The 20622-nt window shown below is 37.5% G+C and overlaps 1 protein-coding gene across 1 annotated transcript in view; it reads left to right on the top strand.

The window, feature by feature from the left end:
- Nucleotides 1–20622, top strand: part of CEP83 (centrosomal protein 83kDa) — a 154903-nt gene that overhangs the window by 73200 nt on the left and 61081 nt on the right. The window contains exons 6-7 of the mRNA XM_011933941.1: nucleotides 13198–13449; nucleotides 16196–16327. Coding sequence (XP_011789331.1) covers nucleotides 13198–13449; nucleotides 16196–16327 — 384 coding nt within the window. The remainder of the gene's footprint in view (nucleotides 1–13197; nucleotides 13450–16195; nucleotides 16328–20622) is intronic.

Raw genomic sequence — 20622 nt, 5'->3', positions numbered from 1 at the left:
TTTAGCCCATTTACATTTAAGGTTAATATTGTTATGTGTGAATTTGATCCCGTCATTATGATGTTCGCTGGTTGTTTTGCCAGTTAATTGATGCAGTTTCTTCATAGCATCGATGATCTTTACAATTTGGCATGTTTTTGCAGTGGCTGGTTCCGGTTGTTTCTTGTAACGCAGGCCTGGTGGTGACAGAAATCTCAGCATTTGCTTCTCTGTAAAGGATTTTATTTCTCCTTCACTTACGAAGCTTAGTTTGGCTAGATACGAAATTCTGGATTGAAAATTCTTTTCTGTAAGAATATTGAATATTGGCCCCCACTCTTTTCTGGCTTGTAGTGCTTCTGCTGAGAGATCTGCTGTTAATCTGATGAGCTTCCCTTTGTAGGTAACTTGACCTTTCTCTCTGGCTGTCATTAACACTTTTTCCTTCATTTCAACCTTGGTAAATCTGACATTTATGTGTCTTGGGGTTGCTCTTCTCAAGGAGTGTCTTTGTGGTGTTCTCTGTATTTCCTGAATTTGAATGTTGGCCTGCCTTGCTAAGTTGAGGAAGTTCTCCTGGATAATATCCTGAAGAGTGTTTTCCTGCTTGGTTCCATTCTCCCCATCACTTTCAGGTACACCAATCAGACATAGATTTGGTCTTTTCACATAGTCCCATATTTCTTGGAGGCTTTGTTTGTTTCTTTTTACTCTTTTTTCTCTAACCTTGTCTTCTCACTTCATTTCATTAATTTGATCTTCAATCACTGATATCCTTTCTTCCACTTGATAAAATCGGCTATTGAAGCTTGTGCGTGCGTCATGAATTTCTCGTGTCATGGTTTTCAGCTCCATCAGGTCATTTAAGGTCTTCTCTTCACTGTTTATTCTAGTTAGCCATTCATCTAATCTTTTTTCAGGTTTTTTTTCCTTGCAATGGGTTCGAACATCCTCCTTTAACTCGGAGAATTTTGTTATTACCAACCTTCCGAAGCCTACTTCTGTCAACTCGTCAAAGTCATTCGCTGTCCAGCTTTGTTCTGTTGCTGGCAAGGAGCTGCGATCCTTTGGAGGAGAAGAGGCGCTCTGACTTTTAGGGTTTTCAGCTTTTCTGCTCTGGTTTCTCCTCATGTTTGCGGTTTTATCTACCTTTGGTGTTTGATGTTGGTGACCTACAGATGGGGTTTTGGTGTAGATGACCTTTTTGATGATGTTACTACTATTCCTTTCTGTTTGTTAGTTTTCCTCCTAACAGTCAGGTCCCTCAGCTGCAGGTCTGTTGGAGTTTGCTGGAGTTCCACCCCAGACCCTGTTTGCCTGGGTGTCACCAGTGTAGGTTGCAGAACAGCAAATATCGCTGCCTGATCCTTCCTCTGGAGGGCTTCATCCCAGAGGAGCAGCCACCTATATGAGGTGTCTTTTGGCCACTACTGAGAGGTGTCTCCCAGTTAGGCTACTTGGGGGTCAGGGACCCATTTGAGGAGGCAGTCTGTCCGTTCTCAGAGCTCAAACGCCATGCTGGGAGAACTACTGCTCTCTTCAGAGCTGTCAGACAGGGACGTTTAAGTTTGCAGAAGTTATCTGCTGCCTTTTGTTCAGCTATTCCCTGCCCACAGAGGTGGAGTCTAGAGCTGGTAGGCCTTGTTGAGCTGTGGTGGGCTCCACCTAGTTCGAGCTTCCTGGCCGTTTTGTTTACCTGCTCAAGTCTCAGCAATGGGGGACACCCCTCCCCAAGTCAGGGTGCCGCCTCGCAGTTCAATCTCAGACTGCTGCACTAGCAGTGAGCAAGGCTCCGTGGGCATGGGACCCACCGAGCCAGGCATGGGAGAGAATCTCCTTGTCTCCCACTTGCTAAGACCTTGGGAAAACACAGTATTTGGGCAGACGTGTCCTGTTTTTCCAGGTGATCTGTCACGGCTTCCCTTGGCTAGGAAAAGGAAATCCCCCGACCCCTTGCACTTCCTGGGTGAGGCACCCTTCCCTGCTTTAGCTCGCCCTGTGTGGCCTGCACTCACTGTCCAGCCAGTCCCAATGAGATGAACCAGGTACTTCAGTTGGAAGTGCAGAAATCACCTGTCTTCTGCGTCCATCATGCTGGGAACTGCAGACCAGAGCTGTTCCTATTCGGCCATCTTGGAACACCCCTCTCCTATTGTTTTCTTAAGTAATATAAAAAGTTAATGTAATAATTTAAAACTAAGATCTGGAAACTTGAAACTTCATGTGCAAAATATTTACCATAATGTCTGACACAATAGATACTCAATTAATGGTATTAGTATCATTCATACCTGACAGTTATTATCATGGTACCAACTAACATAATAAATATACAGATATTTTAAGTTGATTTCAGATTTGTAAATCAGACTTTACAGAAGTTGAAGAAGTGAAAGAAAGAAATAGGGGCAGGAGACACATTTACATTTAATTTATTGAGTGAAACACTTTATATATAGTTTAAAGATTATCACATATTTATTTCGTGGCATTTTCTTTCTTTCTTTCTTTCTTTTTTAAGACAAAGTCTTACTCTGTTGCCTGGGCTGGAGTGCAGTGGCACGATCTTGGCTCACTGCAACCTCTGCCTCCTGAGTTTAAGCCATTCTCCTGCCTCAGCCTCCTGAATAGCTGGGAGTATAGGTGTGCATCACCACACCCAGCTAATTTTTGTATTTGTAGTAGAGATGGGGTTTTGTCATGTTGGCTAGGCTGGTCTTGAACTCCTGACCTCAAGTGATCCACCCACCTCAGACTCCCAAAGTACTGGGATTATAGGCATGAACCACTGCACCCAGCCACATTTTTTTTTTCAATTTAGCAAAATCACTATACTGTTATAAAGAAGCTTCTTACATGTTTGTTTTCCATTAATAATAACATGTAGAATTAAAAACCAAAATGCAATTGTATTCAAAATGTAATAAGTGAAATGTATTTTCATCAGAAGCACAAATTAAAGTCAGTGAAAAAAAGTTTCCGAATTATTTTCTTTTCTCTTTTTTTACTACTTATAATACTTTATTCTACTTAACTTTTCTTTTTTTAAAAAATAATTTCAAGATTTATTTTAGATTCAGCAGGTACATGTGTAGATTTGTTACATGGGTATATTGTGTGATGCTGAGGCAGAACTTTGGGGTAATAAAGATTCCGTCACCTAGATACTGGGTGTAGTACCTTATAGGAAGTTTTTGAGCTCTTTCCCCCTCATCCTCTCTCCTTTCTAGTAGTCCCCAGTTCTGTTGTTCCCATCTTTATGTCCATGTGTAGTCAGTGTTTAGCTCACACTTATAAGTGAGAACATGTGGTATTGGTATTTGGTTTTCTGTTCCTTTGTTAATTTGCTTTGGATGATAGTCTCCAGCTGTATCTGTGTTGCTGCAAAGGTCACGATTTCATTCATTTTTATGGCTGCATAGTATTCCGTGGTGTATATGTACCACATTTTCTTTATCTAGTTCACCACTGATGGGAACCTAGGTTGATTCCATGTTTTTGCTATTGTGAATAGTAGTGCGATGAACATACGAGTGTATGTGTCTTTTTTATAGAATGATTTATTCTCCTTTCAGTATATACCCAGTAATGGGATTGCTGGAATGGTAGTTCTGTTTTTAGTTATTTGAGAGTATCCAGACTTCTTTCCACAGTGGCTGAACTGATTTACATTCCCATCAATAGTGTATAAGTGTTCCCTTTTTCTGCAGCCTTGCTAGCACCTGGTATTTTTTTTTTCCTTTTAGTAGTAGCCATTTTGACTGGTGTGAGATGGTATCTCATTGTGTTTTTTACTTTGCATTTATCTGATGATTAGTGATGTTGAGCATGTTTTTTCATGTTTGTTGGCTGCTTATATGTCTTCTTTTGAGAAATGTCTGTTTATGTACTTTGCCCACTTTTTTATGGGGTTGTTTTTTTCCTTGTTGTGTTATATAAATTCCTTATAGATTCTAGATATTAGAACTTTGTCAGATGCATAGTTTGCAGGTATTTTCTCTCATTCTGTGGGTTGTCTGTTTACTCCATTGATAGTTTCTTTTGCCAAACAAAAGCTCATTAGTTTAATTAGGTCCCAGTTATCAATTTTTGTCTTTGTTGCAGTTGCTTTAGAGCCAGTGGTCCCCAAAGTACCTGGTGCCATTTGACACTGAGGACTGGTTTTGTGGAAGACAATTATTCCATGAACCAAGGCTGGGGGAGGAATGGTTTCAGGATAAAATTGTTCCACCTTAGATCATCAGGCATTAGGGCATTCAATTCTCATAAAGAGCATGCAACCTGGATCCCTTGGATGTGTAATTCACAATAGGGTTCATACCACTATGAGAATCTAATGCAGCCGCTGATCTGACAGGGGTTAGAGCTCAGGCCGTAATGGTCGCTCCCCTGCTGCTCACCTCCTGCTGTGTGGCCCCATTCCTGACAGCCATGGACTGGTAGTGGTCCATGGCCTGCGGTTTGGGGACCCTTGCTTTAGAGGGTCATAAATTTAGTCGTATATTATTTGCCAAGGCTAATGTCCAGAGTGGTATTTCCTAATTTATCTTGAGTTATCTTTTGGGTGTAGTTAAAAGTAGAGATCCAGTTTCATTCCTTTGCATATGGCTAACCAGTTTTCCCAACACCAATTTTTAAATAGGGAGTCCTTTCCCCATTGCTTGTTTTTGTCAACTTTGTTGAGCATCAGATCATTGCAGATACGCAGCTTTATTTCTAGTTACTGTATTCTGTTCCATTTGGCTATATGTCTGTTTGTACCAGTACCTTTATATATACTTTTAAAAAGTCATCTCAACAACGCTAGTAGTTAGATAATCATCATTTTATAAATGAGAAGATGAAAACACTGAGAGACTGACTCAAGGTCACACAGCTAGTATATGGTCAGGATTCAAATCGTGGAAGACAATTATTTCTGCTTCTGACTAGGATGGAATAGGGATGGAATTTACTTTAAGGCCTTTACTGAAAACTGGGACAAAATATAGGAAACCACAGTTTTCAGACATTGGAAAATGGGCAGCACAGGGCAGATCTGAGGGAAGGAAAACAAATGATAAGAGCTCTATGATTGCCCCATCTTAGGTTCTGGAGAGAGTTTCCAGGCCACCGTGCAGAGATAAAAAACCTAAATTGAGCTCCATGATCATTGAGCTGAGGAGTTGGAGTTCAGAATTTGAGAGGCCAAGGAAAGTAGAATTTGAAAAGCAGAGTATTGGAGAACTCCAGAGTTCTGCAGAGGGTAACTTTGCAGTATTTCTTAGTGCATGTGTGGAGGAAACTATACAAGGCCAGAGAAAGAAAATTATTTAGGTGGGACAGTCCCTAGAGTTCACATGGGACTGGGCAAAATTTATTTTTCCGTTAGACAGAGTGAAAAGATACTCTAATGCATGGTACTTTGAGTAGAAATCTCAGAAGGATTTTGCCTCAGTAGTAGGGTCAAAGTAGCCATAGACTAAAGGCTATTCTGGTTTTGGTTAACAAGAATAAAAGTAAGGTTTGAAAAGATCCGACTGTTTCTAAGTACAGTAACGTGTTGCTTAATGACAGGGATATGTTCTGAGAAATGTGTCATTAGACAATTTTGTCATGTGTAAACATCATAGACTATACATATATCCACCTAGATGGCACAGTATACTACATACCTAGCCTATATGGTACAGCCTATTGCTCCTAGGCTACAAACCTGTACAGCATGTCACTGTGCTGAATACTATAGGCATTGTAACATAATGGTTAATATTTGTGTACCTAAACATACCTAGTAGAAAAGGTTTAAACAACAAAAATACAATATTATACTCATGGGAGCCCTGTCATATACATGGACTGTTGTTGACTGAAAGTTCATTATGTGGCTCATGACTGTATCTTAGCTGCATTCCAGAACGAAGATTCAGAAATATGTAAAAGAAAACAAAGAATCCAGCTCTGAAAAAAACATTAAATTCACCATGTCTGACATCCAATCAGAAATGACTGGGCAACCCAGGTGGGTTCATTGGTGAACTCTATCAGACATTTAAGGGAGAATTTATATTAATTCTCTATAATCTCTTCCAGAAGACAGAATCAGAGGAAATGCCTCCTAACTCATTTTACAAGGCCAGCATTATCCTAATACCAAAAACAGACAAAGACATCTTCACCTGGGTAATAACAAGGGCTCCCATCCTCTGCCATGGTGTCACTAGAGATAGTGAGGAACTTGGACATCCACTCTCAACTGGCAGTAATGAGGCACCCTGCCCTCATCCTGCCTGGGTCATGTCAGAGGAGGCCTAGTACAGGGTCAGGACTTTAACCACTACCCAGCTGTGTGTTGTCAATGGAGGCCACATCTCGCCCTGTGGTATCAGTGTAGGTAACATGTGGAGCAATAATAAATTACTCCTACGCTTCCCATCCAGGGAGGTGTCAATTGAGGCCTCATGGGGAACCAGAACCCCCACCCCTGTTCAGCATGGATATCATGAGGGACCCTCCCTCCTTGGGTATCAACAGAAGTAGAGTGGAGAATCGGGACTACTACCTCCTCCTGGCAGTAATGAGGTGGCAACACCACCCATCCCCTACCATAGCAATATCACAGAAAGCCAGCTAATATAAACTTTGTATAAGATCTGGAATCTCATAACTTAATTCCCCAAATGTCCAAGTTTCAGTTGAAAATCACTTGTCACACCAAGAACTAGGAAGGTCTGAAACTGAATGTAAAACATACTAATAGATGCCAACACCAAGATGCAGAGGTGTTAGAATTATTTGACAAACATTTTAAAGCAGCCATGGTAAGAATGATTCAATGAGCAATTACAAATGTGGTTGAAACAAATTTAAAAAAATAGACTTAGCAAAGAAACAGAGAATAAAGAGAAGAAAATTGGAAATTTTAGAACTGAAAAATAGAGTGACTAAGAAAGCCTGAGTTGCCAGGCTCAACTGCAGAATGGAAGGGATAGAGGAAAAAATTACTGAACTTAAAGGTAGAACATTAGAAATTACCCAATCTGAACAGATTAGAGAAAATAGATTTAAAAAGCAAATAAACAGAGATTCTCAGTGTCCTGTGGGACTATAACAAAATATCTAAGATTTCTGTCCTTGAAAGGAGAAAGAGGGAAGGTTGAAAAGGTAATGGAAGAAATAATGACTGAAAACTTTCCAGGTTTGATAAAGGTGCAAACATGTAGCTTCAAGAAGCTGAACACATTCACACCAAGAGATACCATGGTCGGGTTTATAAAAACTGTAGGAAAATCTTGAAAGCAGCCCAAGGAATTATATCTTACCCATTGGGGAAAACAATTAGAAAATTAGCTCATTTCTCATCAGAAATCATAGAGGCCTGAAGGAAGTGGCACATTATTAAGTGCTGAAAGATAAGGACTGTCAACTCATAATTCTATATCCAGCAAAAATATCCTTCAGGAATGTAGGGGAAATCAAGACATTCTCAAATGAAGGAAGACAAAGAGAACTTTTTGCCATTAGACCTATCCAAAAGAGAAGTTTGTCTAAACAAGAAGAAAACAGTAAAAAGAAGGAATCTCAAAATGTTGGGAAGGATAAATGTACATGGTAAACAAAACTGTGGGTATATGTAGTAGACTTCCTTTTGCCTCATGAATTTTCTAAAGTTTGGTGGTTGAAGTAGAAATTTTAACTCTGATGTGGTTCTCAATGTATAGAGAAAATATTTTAGGTAAGTATAAATGAGCAAGGGCAAAGGGATATAAAAGGAGGTGAAGTTTCTACACATCACTAAAACTGACAAAACGAATTCAGTAGACCATGGTAAGTTACATAAATACAATAACTAGACCAACCAGTAAGAAAGCTATACAAGGAAATACATTCAAAACATTATAGATAAAATGGAATCCTGAAATATGTTCATATAACAGGCAGGAAAAACAGAGAAACTAAAAACAGAGAAGAAATAGAACAAAAGTGACTTAGTATATCAATGATAATAAATGTAAATGGTCTGAATACATGAATTAAAATACAGAGATTTACAGTGTAGATTTTTAAAAATGACCTAACTGTACTGACAGTCCCCAAATTACAATAGTTGAACTTGGATGATTTTTCAACTTAACGATGAGTTTATTGGGATGTAACTCCATTGTAAGTCAGGGTGCTCCTTATGACATAGTGTGGTTACGGTTTCTACTGAATGCATGTCACTTCATACCATTGTAAAGTTGAGAAGTTGTAACTTGAACCATCATAAGTCAGGGTCCATATGCTATGTTGCCAGCATAGACTACATTTTTCACATATATTTTTCACTTTTCATGAGTTTATTGGGATGTAATTGCCTCATAAGTCAAGGGGTAACTGTATGATGTCTGTAGGAAACTCCAAGTATAACCGTATAGGCAGTTTGTAAATAAAAGGATATAAAAAGATACATCATGGAATCATTAATTAAAAGCAGGAGTGGCAGTATTAATATCAGATAGAGCAGACTTTGGGGCAAAGGAACATAACAAAGAAAAATACCAGATTTAGGCCATGCGCAGTGGCTCATGCCTGTAATCCCAGCACTTTGGGAGGCTGAGGCAGGCAGATCACGGGGTCAGGAGATGGAGACCATGGTGAAACCCCGTCTCTACTGAAAAGACAAAAAAGTAACCAGGCGTGGTGGCGGGCGCCTATAGTCCCAGCTACTCAGGAGACTGAGGCAGGAGAATGGCGTGAACCAGGGAGGCGGAGCTTGCAGTGAGCCAAGATTGTGCCACCTGCACTCCAGCCTGGGGGACAGAGCGAGACTCTGTCTCAAAAAAAAAAAAAAAAAAAATACCAGATTTGTATAGAAAGAGATTATATAATGACAAAAGAGGTCAACCCAGCAAGAAGACACAGGAATACTAAATGTAAATGTATGTGCACCAGAGGTGCAAAATGTTTGAAGCAAAAATTGATAGAACTAAAAGAAGAAATAGACAAATCTATAATTATAGTTGGTGACTTCATACCCCACTCTCAACAAGTGATAGAACAATTAAAAATCAGCAAGGATAAATAAGAATGCAATAACACCATCAACCATCAGAACCTAAATAACATTTATAAAACATGCCACCCAAGGAGAACACCCAGACATATTCTTTTGATGTATTCACTGAATGTATATAAATGCTTACTGAACATATGCAAGATAGACCATATCCTGGGCTATAAAATAAACCTCAACAAACGTATACAACTTGAAATCATAACAAGTGAGTTTTCTGACCACAGTAGAATCAAACTACAAATTAATAACAGAAAATAACAGGGAAATCTTCAAACACTTGGAAATGAAATGACATACTTAAAAAAAATTTATGGGTCAAGGAAGAAATTTCAAAGAAAAACATTTCAGTGAGATTACATTTCAAAAAATACATTGGATGAAAATGAAAAGGCAGCATATCAAAAATTTTAGGACACAGCTAAAGCAGTGCCAAGAAAAATTTATAGCACTAAATACATGCATTAGAAATGAGAAAACAAGTCAGTAATATAAGCTCCCATCTCAAGAACCTGTAAAAAGAGTGTCAAAAAATAAATAAATAAAGCAAGCAGAAGCAGAAGAAGGGAAATAATAAACATAGCAGAAATTGAAAACAAATAATAGAGAAAATCAGTGAAACAAAGAGCTAGTTCTTTGAAAAGATAATAAAAGTGACCAACTTTTAGCAAGACTAACAAAAAAGATGGAAGATACAAATTTTACCTCTCAGGAATGAGAATATCACTCATGACCTTGCAGACATTAGAAGGGAAATGAGATAATCCTTTGAACAACTCTACTGTAATAAATTTGACAATGCAGATGAAATGGATCAATTTCTTAAAAGGCACAAACTACCACAACTCATTTAATGTGAAATCTGCAGTTTGTATAGAGCTATTACTGTTAGGGAAATTGAACCTGTAATTTTAAAACTCACAAAATGAATAGTTAACTAGAGAATTTTACCAGGTGTTTAAAGAAGAATTAGTACCAATTCTACATAATGTCTTCCCCAAAAATGGAAGAGAAATGTTACCAATAGGGGAATCTTGGTTAAAGGATATACAGGATCCCTCTATATTAATCCTTATAATAATTCTTTGTGAACCTACCATTATCTGAAAAAGTTTAATTTTAAAAGAAGTAACTGGAGAAAGAAAAGACATCTTATACAGAGGAACAAAGAATGACAACAGACTTATTTTTACAAGTAGTACAAGCCAGAAGACAGTAGAGCAATATCTTTAAAATACTGAAAAAAAAAAAAAAAAAGAAACCTAGGCACTTTGATTCCAGAGCCTTTTCTCTTACCCATATCCCTATGTTGTATCGTAAAGGTAATAAAAACAAGGAAGGATGGAGTAATTAGATAACACTACCTTTCCCTCTTGTGTGCCTTGGGGAATTGACGTGCTATCATTTTTTGAAAAGGAAATCAGTCACTATTCCTAGTCCTATTGTTTCTGTTTAGTTTCCTTTACTTCAATAACTTTTTAAAAAGTAATATTAGTTAGCACATTGTCTTATCTGTCAAGCAGGTTTATATTTAGAATAGAATACAGTAAATGTAGAGGTAACTGCAATACAGGCGGATTTAGATAAAGTTCATAAAAGAGAAATTTAAACAAAGCCCTTTGGAAATTTAGAGGAAAGTTTGAGAGCACAAGAAATTGAGGACATCAAGGAAGATAACATGTGAGTCTGATTGAAAATGGCGAAAAAGGTAAGAGCTGAGGCTTTATCCAAGATCTGTGCCGAATGTCTGGGACACGAGTAGTGTTATGGCAATGATTGTAATAAGCTCTGCATCAGCAGAGATTTTGTGTTTGTTTGCTTATTTGCTGGGTTGTGTCCTTACTACCTAAAACAGTGTTGGGTACTTAGAAAGTACTCAGTAAATATTTGTTGCATAAATAAATAAATGAGGCCGGGCGCGGTGGCTCAAGCCTGTAATCCCAGCACTTTGGGAGGCTGAGACGGGCGGATCACGAGGTCAGGAGATCGAGACCATCCTGGCTAACACGGTGAAACCCCGTCTCTACTAAAAATACAAAAACTAGCCGGGCGAGGTGGCGGGCACCTGTAGTCCCAGCTACTCGGGAGGCTGAGGCAGGAGAATGGTGTAAACCCAGGAGGCGGAGCTTGCAGTGAGCTGAGATTTGGCCACTGCACTCCAGTCCGGGCGACAGAGCGAGACTCTGCCTCAAAAAAAAATAAAAATAAAAATAAATAAATACATTAATAAATAAATGAATAGTAAAATTAGATGGCAGTTTTGGTAAGAATGATTTGATATGTCTGGTTTAGGAGTTATAAACATGGAATCTAATTCTCAGCCATCAGCTAGCTGTCATCCAGTCTCATAGCTTCAACTATGACTTCAGCTATCACACAGATGCCTCTGAAAACGTGGAAAGAAAGCAATAATATAGGAAGTATATAGGTGAAGAACATTGTGGACTGTGTGACCCCGTGTGTAAAATGGGGACTACAAGAGAAATTATTAATATTGATTTTACATGTGGAGCACTTAGCTCAGTATTTGATCCATAGTAAGTACTCAGTAAAGGGCACCATTGTCTGAAACTGAGTTACACATTGACTCCTGACCTTAGATGAGCCATCAGACCTGTAATATAGCACATTAAAACCATATTAAGTTACCTCATGTAAAAGGTAAACAGGATCTTAAAGATCAGCTAGCCCAAGTTCTTCATTTAAACTGAGGACAGAATACAGTGGATAAAAAGGTAATCTGGGACCAAACCAGGAAGTAATAGTTATTTGTAAAGCGTGGGAGGAAAAATAGGAGAGAAACACCAATTAGTTGGGCTTTGAGGGCTTAACTCTAAATACCACACTGCCTTCAAGGATGAATTTTATTCTCTGGAAAATAATATTTGTCTGCTGGATAGCTCTACCTATATTTCTCATTGGCATTTAAATTCAGCATGTCCAGAAACAAATTGGAATCACTATGTGTTAAAATTAAAAAGGTTGTTAGAGTGCATCTAATTCAGTTTCCCATTTTACAGGTGTGGAGAACAGGTCCTGCTCTGGGGTGGAGGTCTTAAACTTTTTAGATTCATTGATGGTGCTGTGATCAAATAGTTGTTCTTTGGACCACTTTTGCCTAGGTTGTGGAGCATTTCTTTAGGTTTTTTTTTTTTTTTTTTTGCCGGGGGAGCTTACAGTGAGCCTTTGATGTTCATCCTGGCTGTAAACAAACTCTGTCTTGTTTTGAGCAGCGGTTTTCAACTTTTTAAAAAATAAAAAAACCCGGCTGAATCTTTTACTTAAGTTGAATCATATGAAGAAACCCCAAAAAGAGACTAAAAATAGAAGCTTATGTTTAATGCCAGAGATTTGGTGGGGGTGGTCATAGGGGATAGATAGTTGGGGAGATCAGGAAAGGAAAAGAATGAGTTATAGACCCTAGTTGCTTGCCACTGGTCTCTAGAGGTGAGGAGCTTCTGAAATGCCTTAGAGGTTAGGAAACAGTTTGAAACCCACTGATTTGGAGGCCCATGAAGTCCAGCAGTGATAATTGACATGAATGACAACACCACTGGTGTCTCTGCTCTGCAAGTTCCCCAGTGACTTTAACACCTGCCCTGGAGTAATGATTTTTCAATTCTTTCTTGAATCTAAGAACTAAGAACTAGGCCATCATTACAATTAGGACTTTAATAAACTCTCAGCTATCATTTAAAAACTCTCATCAATCACATTTGCTTTTAGGTACACAGACAGGCAGTTTTTGTGTGAATTAAGTTGCCCTGACATAGATAATTTTATTAGTATAGACATAGCTCAAGAATTACAGTCATGTGAGGAAAAGCTTAGGAGTAGTCAGAGTTTTGGTCATGAACCCCTATAATGTTATGATGAATTTTAAAATACTTGATATATTTTTAATAATTATTTTTATAGTATTATAATTTTAAATTTTAGTCAGTAACTGATTAAGCCCTGTGCTAGACACCACGTGGAAATAGAGGGAAAAGAGGACACAGTCCTTGAACTCACATTTGAGTCTAAGAACAGAAAGAAGGTGATACTTAAAAATTTTTCCTTTGTTCTTTGTTTCAGCACCCGAGCTTTGATTTTGTGCAATTTTTAATTTTACTGACTTGTAAAGCATGTTCATGACTGAAAATTTAATTAACCTTGTATGCTTTCTTTAAAATTATTATTAGATTGCAAGACTGGAGGAAGATAAAGAAGAACTACGTAACCAGCTGCTTAATGTTGATCTCACAAGAGACAGCAAACGAGTGGAACAACTTACTGGAGAAAAAGTCTATTTGTATCAAAAATTAAAAGGTTTAGAGGCTGAAGTAGCGGAATTAAGGGCTGAAAAGGAGAATTCTGACGCTCAGGTGGAAAATGCCCAAAGAATACAGGTGCGGCAGTTGGCTGAGATGCAGGCTACAGTCAGATCCCTAGAGGTAAGATTCTGATTACTTCCCAGTAGAGTATGGCATACTTTTTAAAAGTGCAGTTGACAAACTTTTGATTTTTAGAGCATAAATGTATGCTCTCCAAGCTAATGCTGACACATTTGTGTAATCCCAAGAGTATTTATTCTTTTAGTAAAGAAGAAAGCTATTGATTCATAAGCAATACGTATGCTACCACATTTATAAGGGGATATTTATTCTGTGGGAGTTAAGTCACCTACCTGAAATGTCTTAACTCTTAAAATGCCACATAATAGAATATGCAAAATAAAAATATATATATTTGAGTTTCTGAAAGTAAAGTCATCTCAAACCAGAAAGAATAATTTCTTTCAAGATAGTACATTCCTTACACTGGGATTTGAGATCTTAAAGTCACAAATCCTGCTTGAACAGAAATACTATACTGATATATCTTATGACAGCTTCTTCCCAGACTAGTAAAATCCAACTGTAAAGGTATACATGCCTTTGCAGAATTATTTCCCTGGGTTCATTAGAGAAAGATAAGTGTTGGCAGACCTGACTGCTACTCCTAGGGGTATTGCCTTATGAAAATTCTTGGTTTCCGTTTTATTCAGATACACTTATTCTTCTTAGTTCTTAGTGCCTAACTTGTAGCAAACATACCTGTTTAATTGTTTTTTATTTATTTTTTAGAGTTCAAAGTGTTTCTTTTTCCTTTGGAATAGTTATAAAATGATTTGGGTGGGGGGAGGGACATTAGCGGGCATTTAATTTGTAGTTAAAATCGATATCCAAATCCAAGATGGTGATTTTTTTTTCCCCCCAGCCAGTGATACAGGAATACATTGGTATGTTTTGAAGAGTAGAAGTTACTTTTTTATTTTGTTACATGACGCTAGGTCAATATTTACTGGTTTTCTGAATTAAAAGTTGTCAGTATCATTGTACCTTAAACATGAAGCAGTTCATTGTGAGACTGTTTATGTTGCCATCCTTCCATCCTTATGTATTTTACACAGTGACAGAATAAGTGAGACGATTGCAGTTGAATATAGTGTACAGTTCTGATGTGAAACTTTCCATTGAGGTCCTTTAGAGTGATTATTTTCAGGGCAAGTTGAATGATGACAAAAGATTTGTGACATTTTCATAAGAGCCTATATTTTTATCATTTGTCAGATGAAATGAAAATAAGCATATGACAGCAAGCATTTCTTTCTTCTTTAACTTTCTTGGCTATCATTGTGCCCAGAGAGTATTATTTCATATATGAAGAAAATAGGTTTTTTCCCGAATTATTTGTCGAATATAGTCCTTAATATATTTAAGATAGATGTTCCCCAACTTAAGGTGGTTTGACTTATGATTTTTTGACTATACAGTGGTGTGAAAGCCATATATGTATTTATGTACTTTGAATTGTGATCTTTTCCTGGGTTACTGATATGTGGTATGATACTCTCAATGCTGTGTAGCTGCACTGAGCCATAGTTCCCAGTCAGTCACATGATCATGAGGGTAAATAACCTGTTTACTGAGTACTGTGTTGCCAGATGATTTTTTCCAACTGTAGGCTAATTCACATGTTTTGAGGATGCTTAAGGTAAGCTAGTCTAAGTTATGGACTTAGATATTTTCAATTTGTGATAGGTTTATCAGGATGTAACCCCATCATAAGTTGAAGAGCATCTGTATGTACGAAATGAGATGTTATGAAACTGAAGCATATCTTTTAAATGCCAAAACGTTTTCATTTTGATTATGTTGAGGTCGGGTATGGTGGCTTATGCCTGTAATCCCAGCACTTTGGGAGGCTGAGGTAAATGGATCACCTGAGCTCAGGAATTTGAAATGAGCCTGAACAACACGGGTAAAACCCTGTCTCTACAAAAAATACAAAAATTAGCCAGGTGCCATGGTGTGCACCTGAAGTCCCAGCTACTCGGGAGGCTGAGGCAGGAGAATTGTTTGTGCTCGGGAGGCTGAGGTTGCAATGAGCCAAGATCATGCCATTGCACTCCAGCCTGGGAGATAGAGCAAGACCTTGTCTGAAAAAAAATACGTGTGTGTGTGTGTGTGTGTGTGTGTGTGTGTGTGTGTGTGTGTATAATGTTGAGTAGACATGTTTTTTAAAAAAGGTTTTAGTTCCCCTCCCCTCATGAAAGAGTACTATCAGTATTACCAACCAGAAACTTTTTTGACAACCTACAGACTTCATTAACAATCTTAATTGTGTCATGAGGTCAGGAACCTCTTTGCTTGTACTTAAGAAGTCTGCAGATTAGCTGAGGATTTTGAAATAATATCTTTCGCTGTTTCTTTTTTGAAAATAATTGATTTTAGATTTTCAATTTGTACTTGTTACTATCAATGAGCCCTGTCTTCTACTTTCTAATATGCTTTTTCCTATCTGTTGTAGACTGGAAACTTCCAAAAATGTTTGAAATAAGTCAGTGTTAAGAATAAATAGACATCAAATGAATACCTTAGGTACTTTCTCTCCTGAGAGAAGTATATAAGTTTTATTTTGTTGGTGGTCATTCATATGTTGTTTGTCTACATACCTTTATTGCATATTTCCTGAAGCACTATCTTTCATGTGAATTCTACCAATTAGTTTGAGAAAATGTTTGTTACATTGGTATATGTTAATGTTGAGGTTTTGAATAATTTTTGTATAATTATAAATGTATTTTAAATAGTGCTTATTTGATTTTGAAATACTTGAAAAATAAATGAATTTTAAAATATTTTGTTTGAATGAAAGGCTGAAAAACAATCAGCTAATTTACGGGCAGAACGCTTGGAAAAAGAGCTACAATCAAGCAGTGAACAAAATACGTTTTTAATTAATAAATTGCATAAAGCTGAACGAGAAATAAATACATTGTCCAGTAACGTAAGTTGTTTTATGTTTCTGTTTCATTCTTTAGAATGTTTGTTACTATATAATGATAAATTTTATTTTTAGTAATTCATTTCTTTATACTGAAATGTTTTATTATATCATTCTACCTTCCAAGAAATAAATACATTGATCAGTAGAGTATGTTATCTTATGCCTCTACTTCATTCCGTAGAATACTTGATACTGTACAGTGACAAATTTTGCATTCTCTGTATTGAAATATTTTTAATCCTGTCACTCTGCCTTCCAAATACATGCCGAATCTGATCAATTCTTACCACATCCACTGTGACCTTTCTAGTCCAAGCCATGAATTTTTTAGGCTCAATTTCTGTGCTAGGTTGCTTACTGGTCTTTCTGCTTTCTACCCATTCAGAGCTCTGTGTGATCTGGAGTCGTTTCACAGCCATAACCATGTATTTTTCCTCCTGTTCACTTTGCTCCCTTTGGCCTTCTCACTCTTTGAGCAAACTCACGTCTTGCTCAGAGTTTCTGCACTTGTCTGACCTTGACTCAGCCTTCCCTCACATAATCCACATAACTTGCTTCCTCACCCCCTAGATGTTGCCTAACCAGAGAGGCTTTCCTTGTCTTCACATTGTAAAATAGCATCTTCCTTCTTTCTCTGTCTTTCTATCTTCCTTACCTGCTTCATTGCTCTTAATACTATCTGATATAGTTATTTGGTTTTTATCTTTTGGTCTCTCCTTTTCTTTCCCACCACCTTCCCCTCAACCCAATATAAGCTCCAAGAGAGCAGGGACATTGTTTTCATCACTACTACTTTTCCAGCTTCTAGAACAGTGCTGGCACATGGTAGGTACTCAATAAATGTTTCCTCAATGAATAAATTAGTAGTAGCAGCATGATATACATTTATATTCTCCTTAACAGACTGGATTCAAATTCTGATTTTTCCATTACTTAAAAAAGCTGTGTGACCTTGGGCAGTTCACTGTCTCTCTGAAACTTAAGTGCCTTTGTCTATGAAATGGGACTAATACCTACCTTATAGAGTTGTGGCAAAAATTAAATGTAGCTGATGATGAAAATGATAATAGCAGTGATTATACACTGGTGATATCCTTAAATAAGAAAATATTGTAACATAAATAATACAGAATTTTTAGTCCATTGACTAGTCTGTATCTCATTGTCTCAATAACTGTGTGTAACCTTAGGCAAGTTACCTAATATCATTAGGATTCAATTTCCTTATATCTGTAAGAACTCTTCCAGTCTACTAAGACTGTGTAAGAACTACTAGGAAATAATTTGATTGCCTCCTGATTAACTATAAGTAGATTATATATTCAACAGATACACATTGAACACTTGTAACTATAGAGTATACAAAAAAATAGATATAAAACACAAGTAAATTCAGGATATAGGGAGTTTCCATGCTTTTCTTCCCATTCCAGTATAAATTATTTTCAGTTTTGTAAAATAATACTGAATACCTAGTATTTGCAGCATGTCGTTCTTGACCTGAGTAGCCAGACTACACTGCTGGAATAATTGGAACCACACATGTCGCAACAGGACATGGGATATGCTGGCTTGTGCTGTGGCTTCTCTCTTTGGGGGTCACCAAGTATAATACTTTTCATGCAGTACATTTTACCTGAGCTCCCTGGCTCACCTTTGTGTTGACCCTGATTTTCCTTCTTTTTTTCCGTATATATACTCTTGCCTATTATAGCTCTTTCCTTTTAGAGTTAGAACATAGGTGATTTCTCCTACTCTGCTGGAGAAAAAACAGCAATCTAGTATAGTATTTATTTCTTTGTGCTTGTTTATTAATACACATTGCTAAGAGTTGCCTGTCTTTTTAAAGGCACACTTGCATTATTTTGCATATAAATGGAGTATTAAATACCATCCTTTAACTTTAAACAAACCAAGTTTCATTTGAAGTCTTGCATGTAAAGATTCCATTGGAAGGGTAAATTTTAAAATAATACTTCAAACATGACTGCCACAGTTTTCTTTGCAACTTGAAGTTTTCATCAACATTTTGCAATTCTAGCAAATGGTTGTTTGCAGTGCAAAGGAACACCTGGGGTGTGTTGTCTAAGTTATTCAAATTCATAAATGTTTGTCAGATTTTAGAACAAAGTTATGTCAGTGTGAGTATCAGTGTCTTGGATTAAAAGGATTAAAAGGTATTGGCCTGAAAATGATGATTAAAAAGTGTTACCAAAGATGGCCTGAAAATGATGACCTTAAGGAGATTTCACAATTCAGCGAGGTAAATTCTTCTAGTTCCCTCATAACGTTTTTCATTTTCAGAATGCCAATAAAAGATAGTTTTAAGGAAGCCACCCAACAGAGTTGTCCTTATTTACCTAAATTAATGAGGTAATTACGTCTCAGAACTTTGAAAAAGATCAGGATTTAAGTACTGTCTCTTTGGAATCTGTATCCGGGGCTTCTTAGATAATACATACTGTCAATTATATTTCCGTTTCTTGCTTGTTTATACTGTGCTCTTGTGTGTCTTTCTGTGAGTATGTGTACTTTAACAGATCCTGACCCCCTGTAAAATGCCCAGTATTGCCAGTTTTGACATTTATTAAAGTTTTGTTAGTAATATCTGAATACTTCCATTGTGTCAAAAACATAAAGCAAATTCACAACATAAAGGCCAGAATCTATATGGCAGACATTCTGTGAAGAACAGGGTGACTTGATCCAGTGGAGCTTCAGGAGACCATGAATTACTTGAAATTTTATGCAACATTTTAACATGAGCATTTTATTTTTTAAAAATCCCTAATTTTCCTAGGATTTGGGACTTGATCACAAAGAAGATTAAGAACCAGGGATCTAGGGGCAGAAAGAAACCTTATTGTAACATTTGGAATTTGGTTCAGATTACTCATAGAAAAGTGCTATTATTTGTCATTACTGGGTAATGAATGTTCATACGTTATTTTAAGTAAAATTCTGTTTAGTATATTTTTAGGAAATTAACAGTATAAGTACATCGGTGATGTTAGGATGATACAAATAAGGCAATAAAGAAAAGCTTAAGATCCATAGATGAGTAAATTTGAATGCAGAGAGGACAGGTAAATTGCTTGAGCATATACCACTGGTTTAACAGCAAAAGTAGGCCTGAAGACAGACCTCACTTGTTGCTTGACTTCCTATTCGGTGTTCTTTCAGTTTCAATAATTATAGTTTAGTTAAAAATGTCTTCTCATTTCAATAAATCTTAGGGTGAAATGAAAAATAAGTTTTTGTAGATCTTGAAGTTACCATGAGATGAATCAACTTCCTATGAAATAAGATGGCTCTAATTTTCCACCTTATGCAGCTATAGTATGTTTGTTAATGAAATGCTGTGTCATTCTTACCCTTTTACAGTTAGTATATAATAGCAGGTTATAATTACATTTGTCATAGTGATTGGATTTTCTTTGTAATTGTATTTCTTCAAAATTTTAAAGTATTTGTAATTTAAATTCTGTCAATGAAATTATAATGTAGTAAAACCCAATCTACAGAAAGTTTAAGTATTAAAACAAATTCTCAGCTGCTTTCATGTGAACATCATTTTATAAAACTTACTTTTGTAGAAAAGAACTTCCAAAAGGAAATTAAAAATGCAGGCTGGGCGTGGTGGCTTGTGCCTGTAATCCCAGCACTTTGGAAGGCCAAGTCAGGTGGATCATGAGGTCAGGAGTTCAAGATCAGCCTGGCCAAGATGGTGAAACCCCATCTCTACTAAAAATACAAAATTTAGCCAGGTGTGGTGGTGCATGCCTGTAATCCCAGCTACTCGGGAGGCTGAGGCAGGAGAATTGCTGAACCCAGGAGACGGAGGTTGCCGTAAGCTGAGATGAAGCTACTGCACTCCAGCCTGGGCGACAGAGCGAGACGCTGTCTCAAGAAATAAATAAAGGCCGGGCGCGGTGGCTCAAGCCTGCAATCCCAGCACTTTGGGAGGCCGAGATGGGCGGATCACGAGGTCAGGAGATCGAGACCATCCTGGCTAATACGGTGAAACCTCGTCTCTACTAAAAAACACAAAAACCTAGCTGGGCGACGAGGCGGGCTCCTGTAGTCCCAGCTACTTGGGAGGCTGAGGCAGGAGAATGGCGTAACCCGGGAGGCGGAGCTTGCAGTGAGCTGAGAACCGGCCACTGCACTCCAGCCTGGGCGGCAGAGCAAGACTCCGTCTCAGAAAAAATAAAAAATAAAAAATAAATAAATAAAAATGCAAAACTGATGTCAGCACAAGGTCGCCATTTTATGAACGGTCATTTAAAAATCCA

The sequence above is a fragment of the Colobus angolensis genome, unplaced genomic scaffold (assembly GCF_000951035.1).
Source record: "Colobus angolensis palliatus isolate OR3802 unplaced genomic scaffold, Cang.pa_1.0 Scaffold10, whole genome shotgun sequence".
NCBI lineage: Eukaryota > Metazoa > Chordata > Mammalia > Primates > Cercopithecidae > Colobus > Colobus angolensis.
This window is presented reverse-complemented; position numbering and strand designations above follow the sequence as displayed.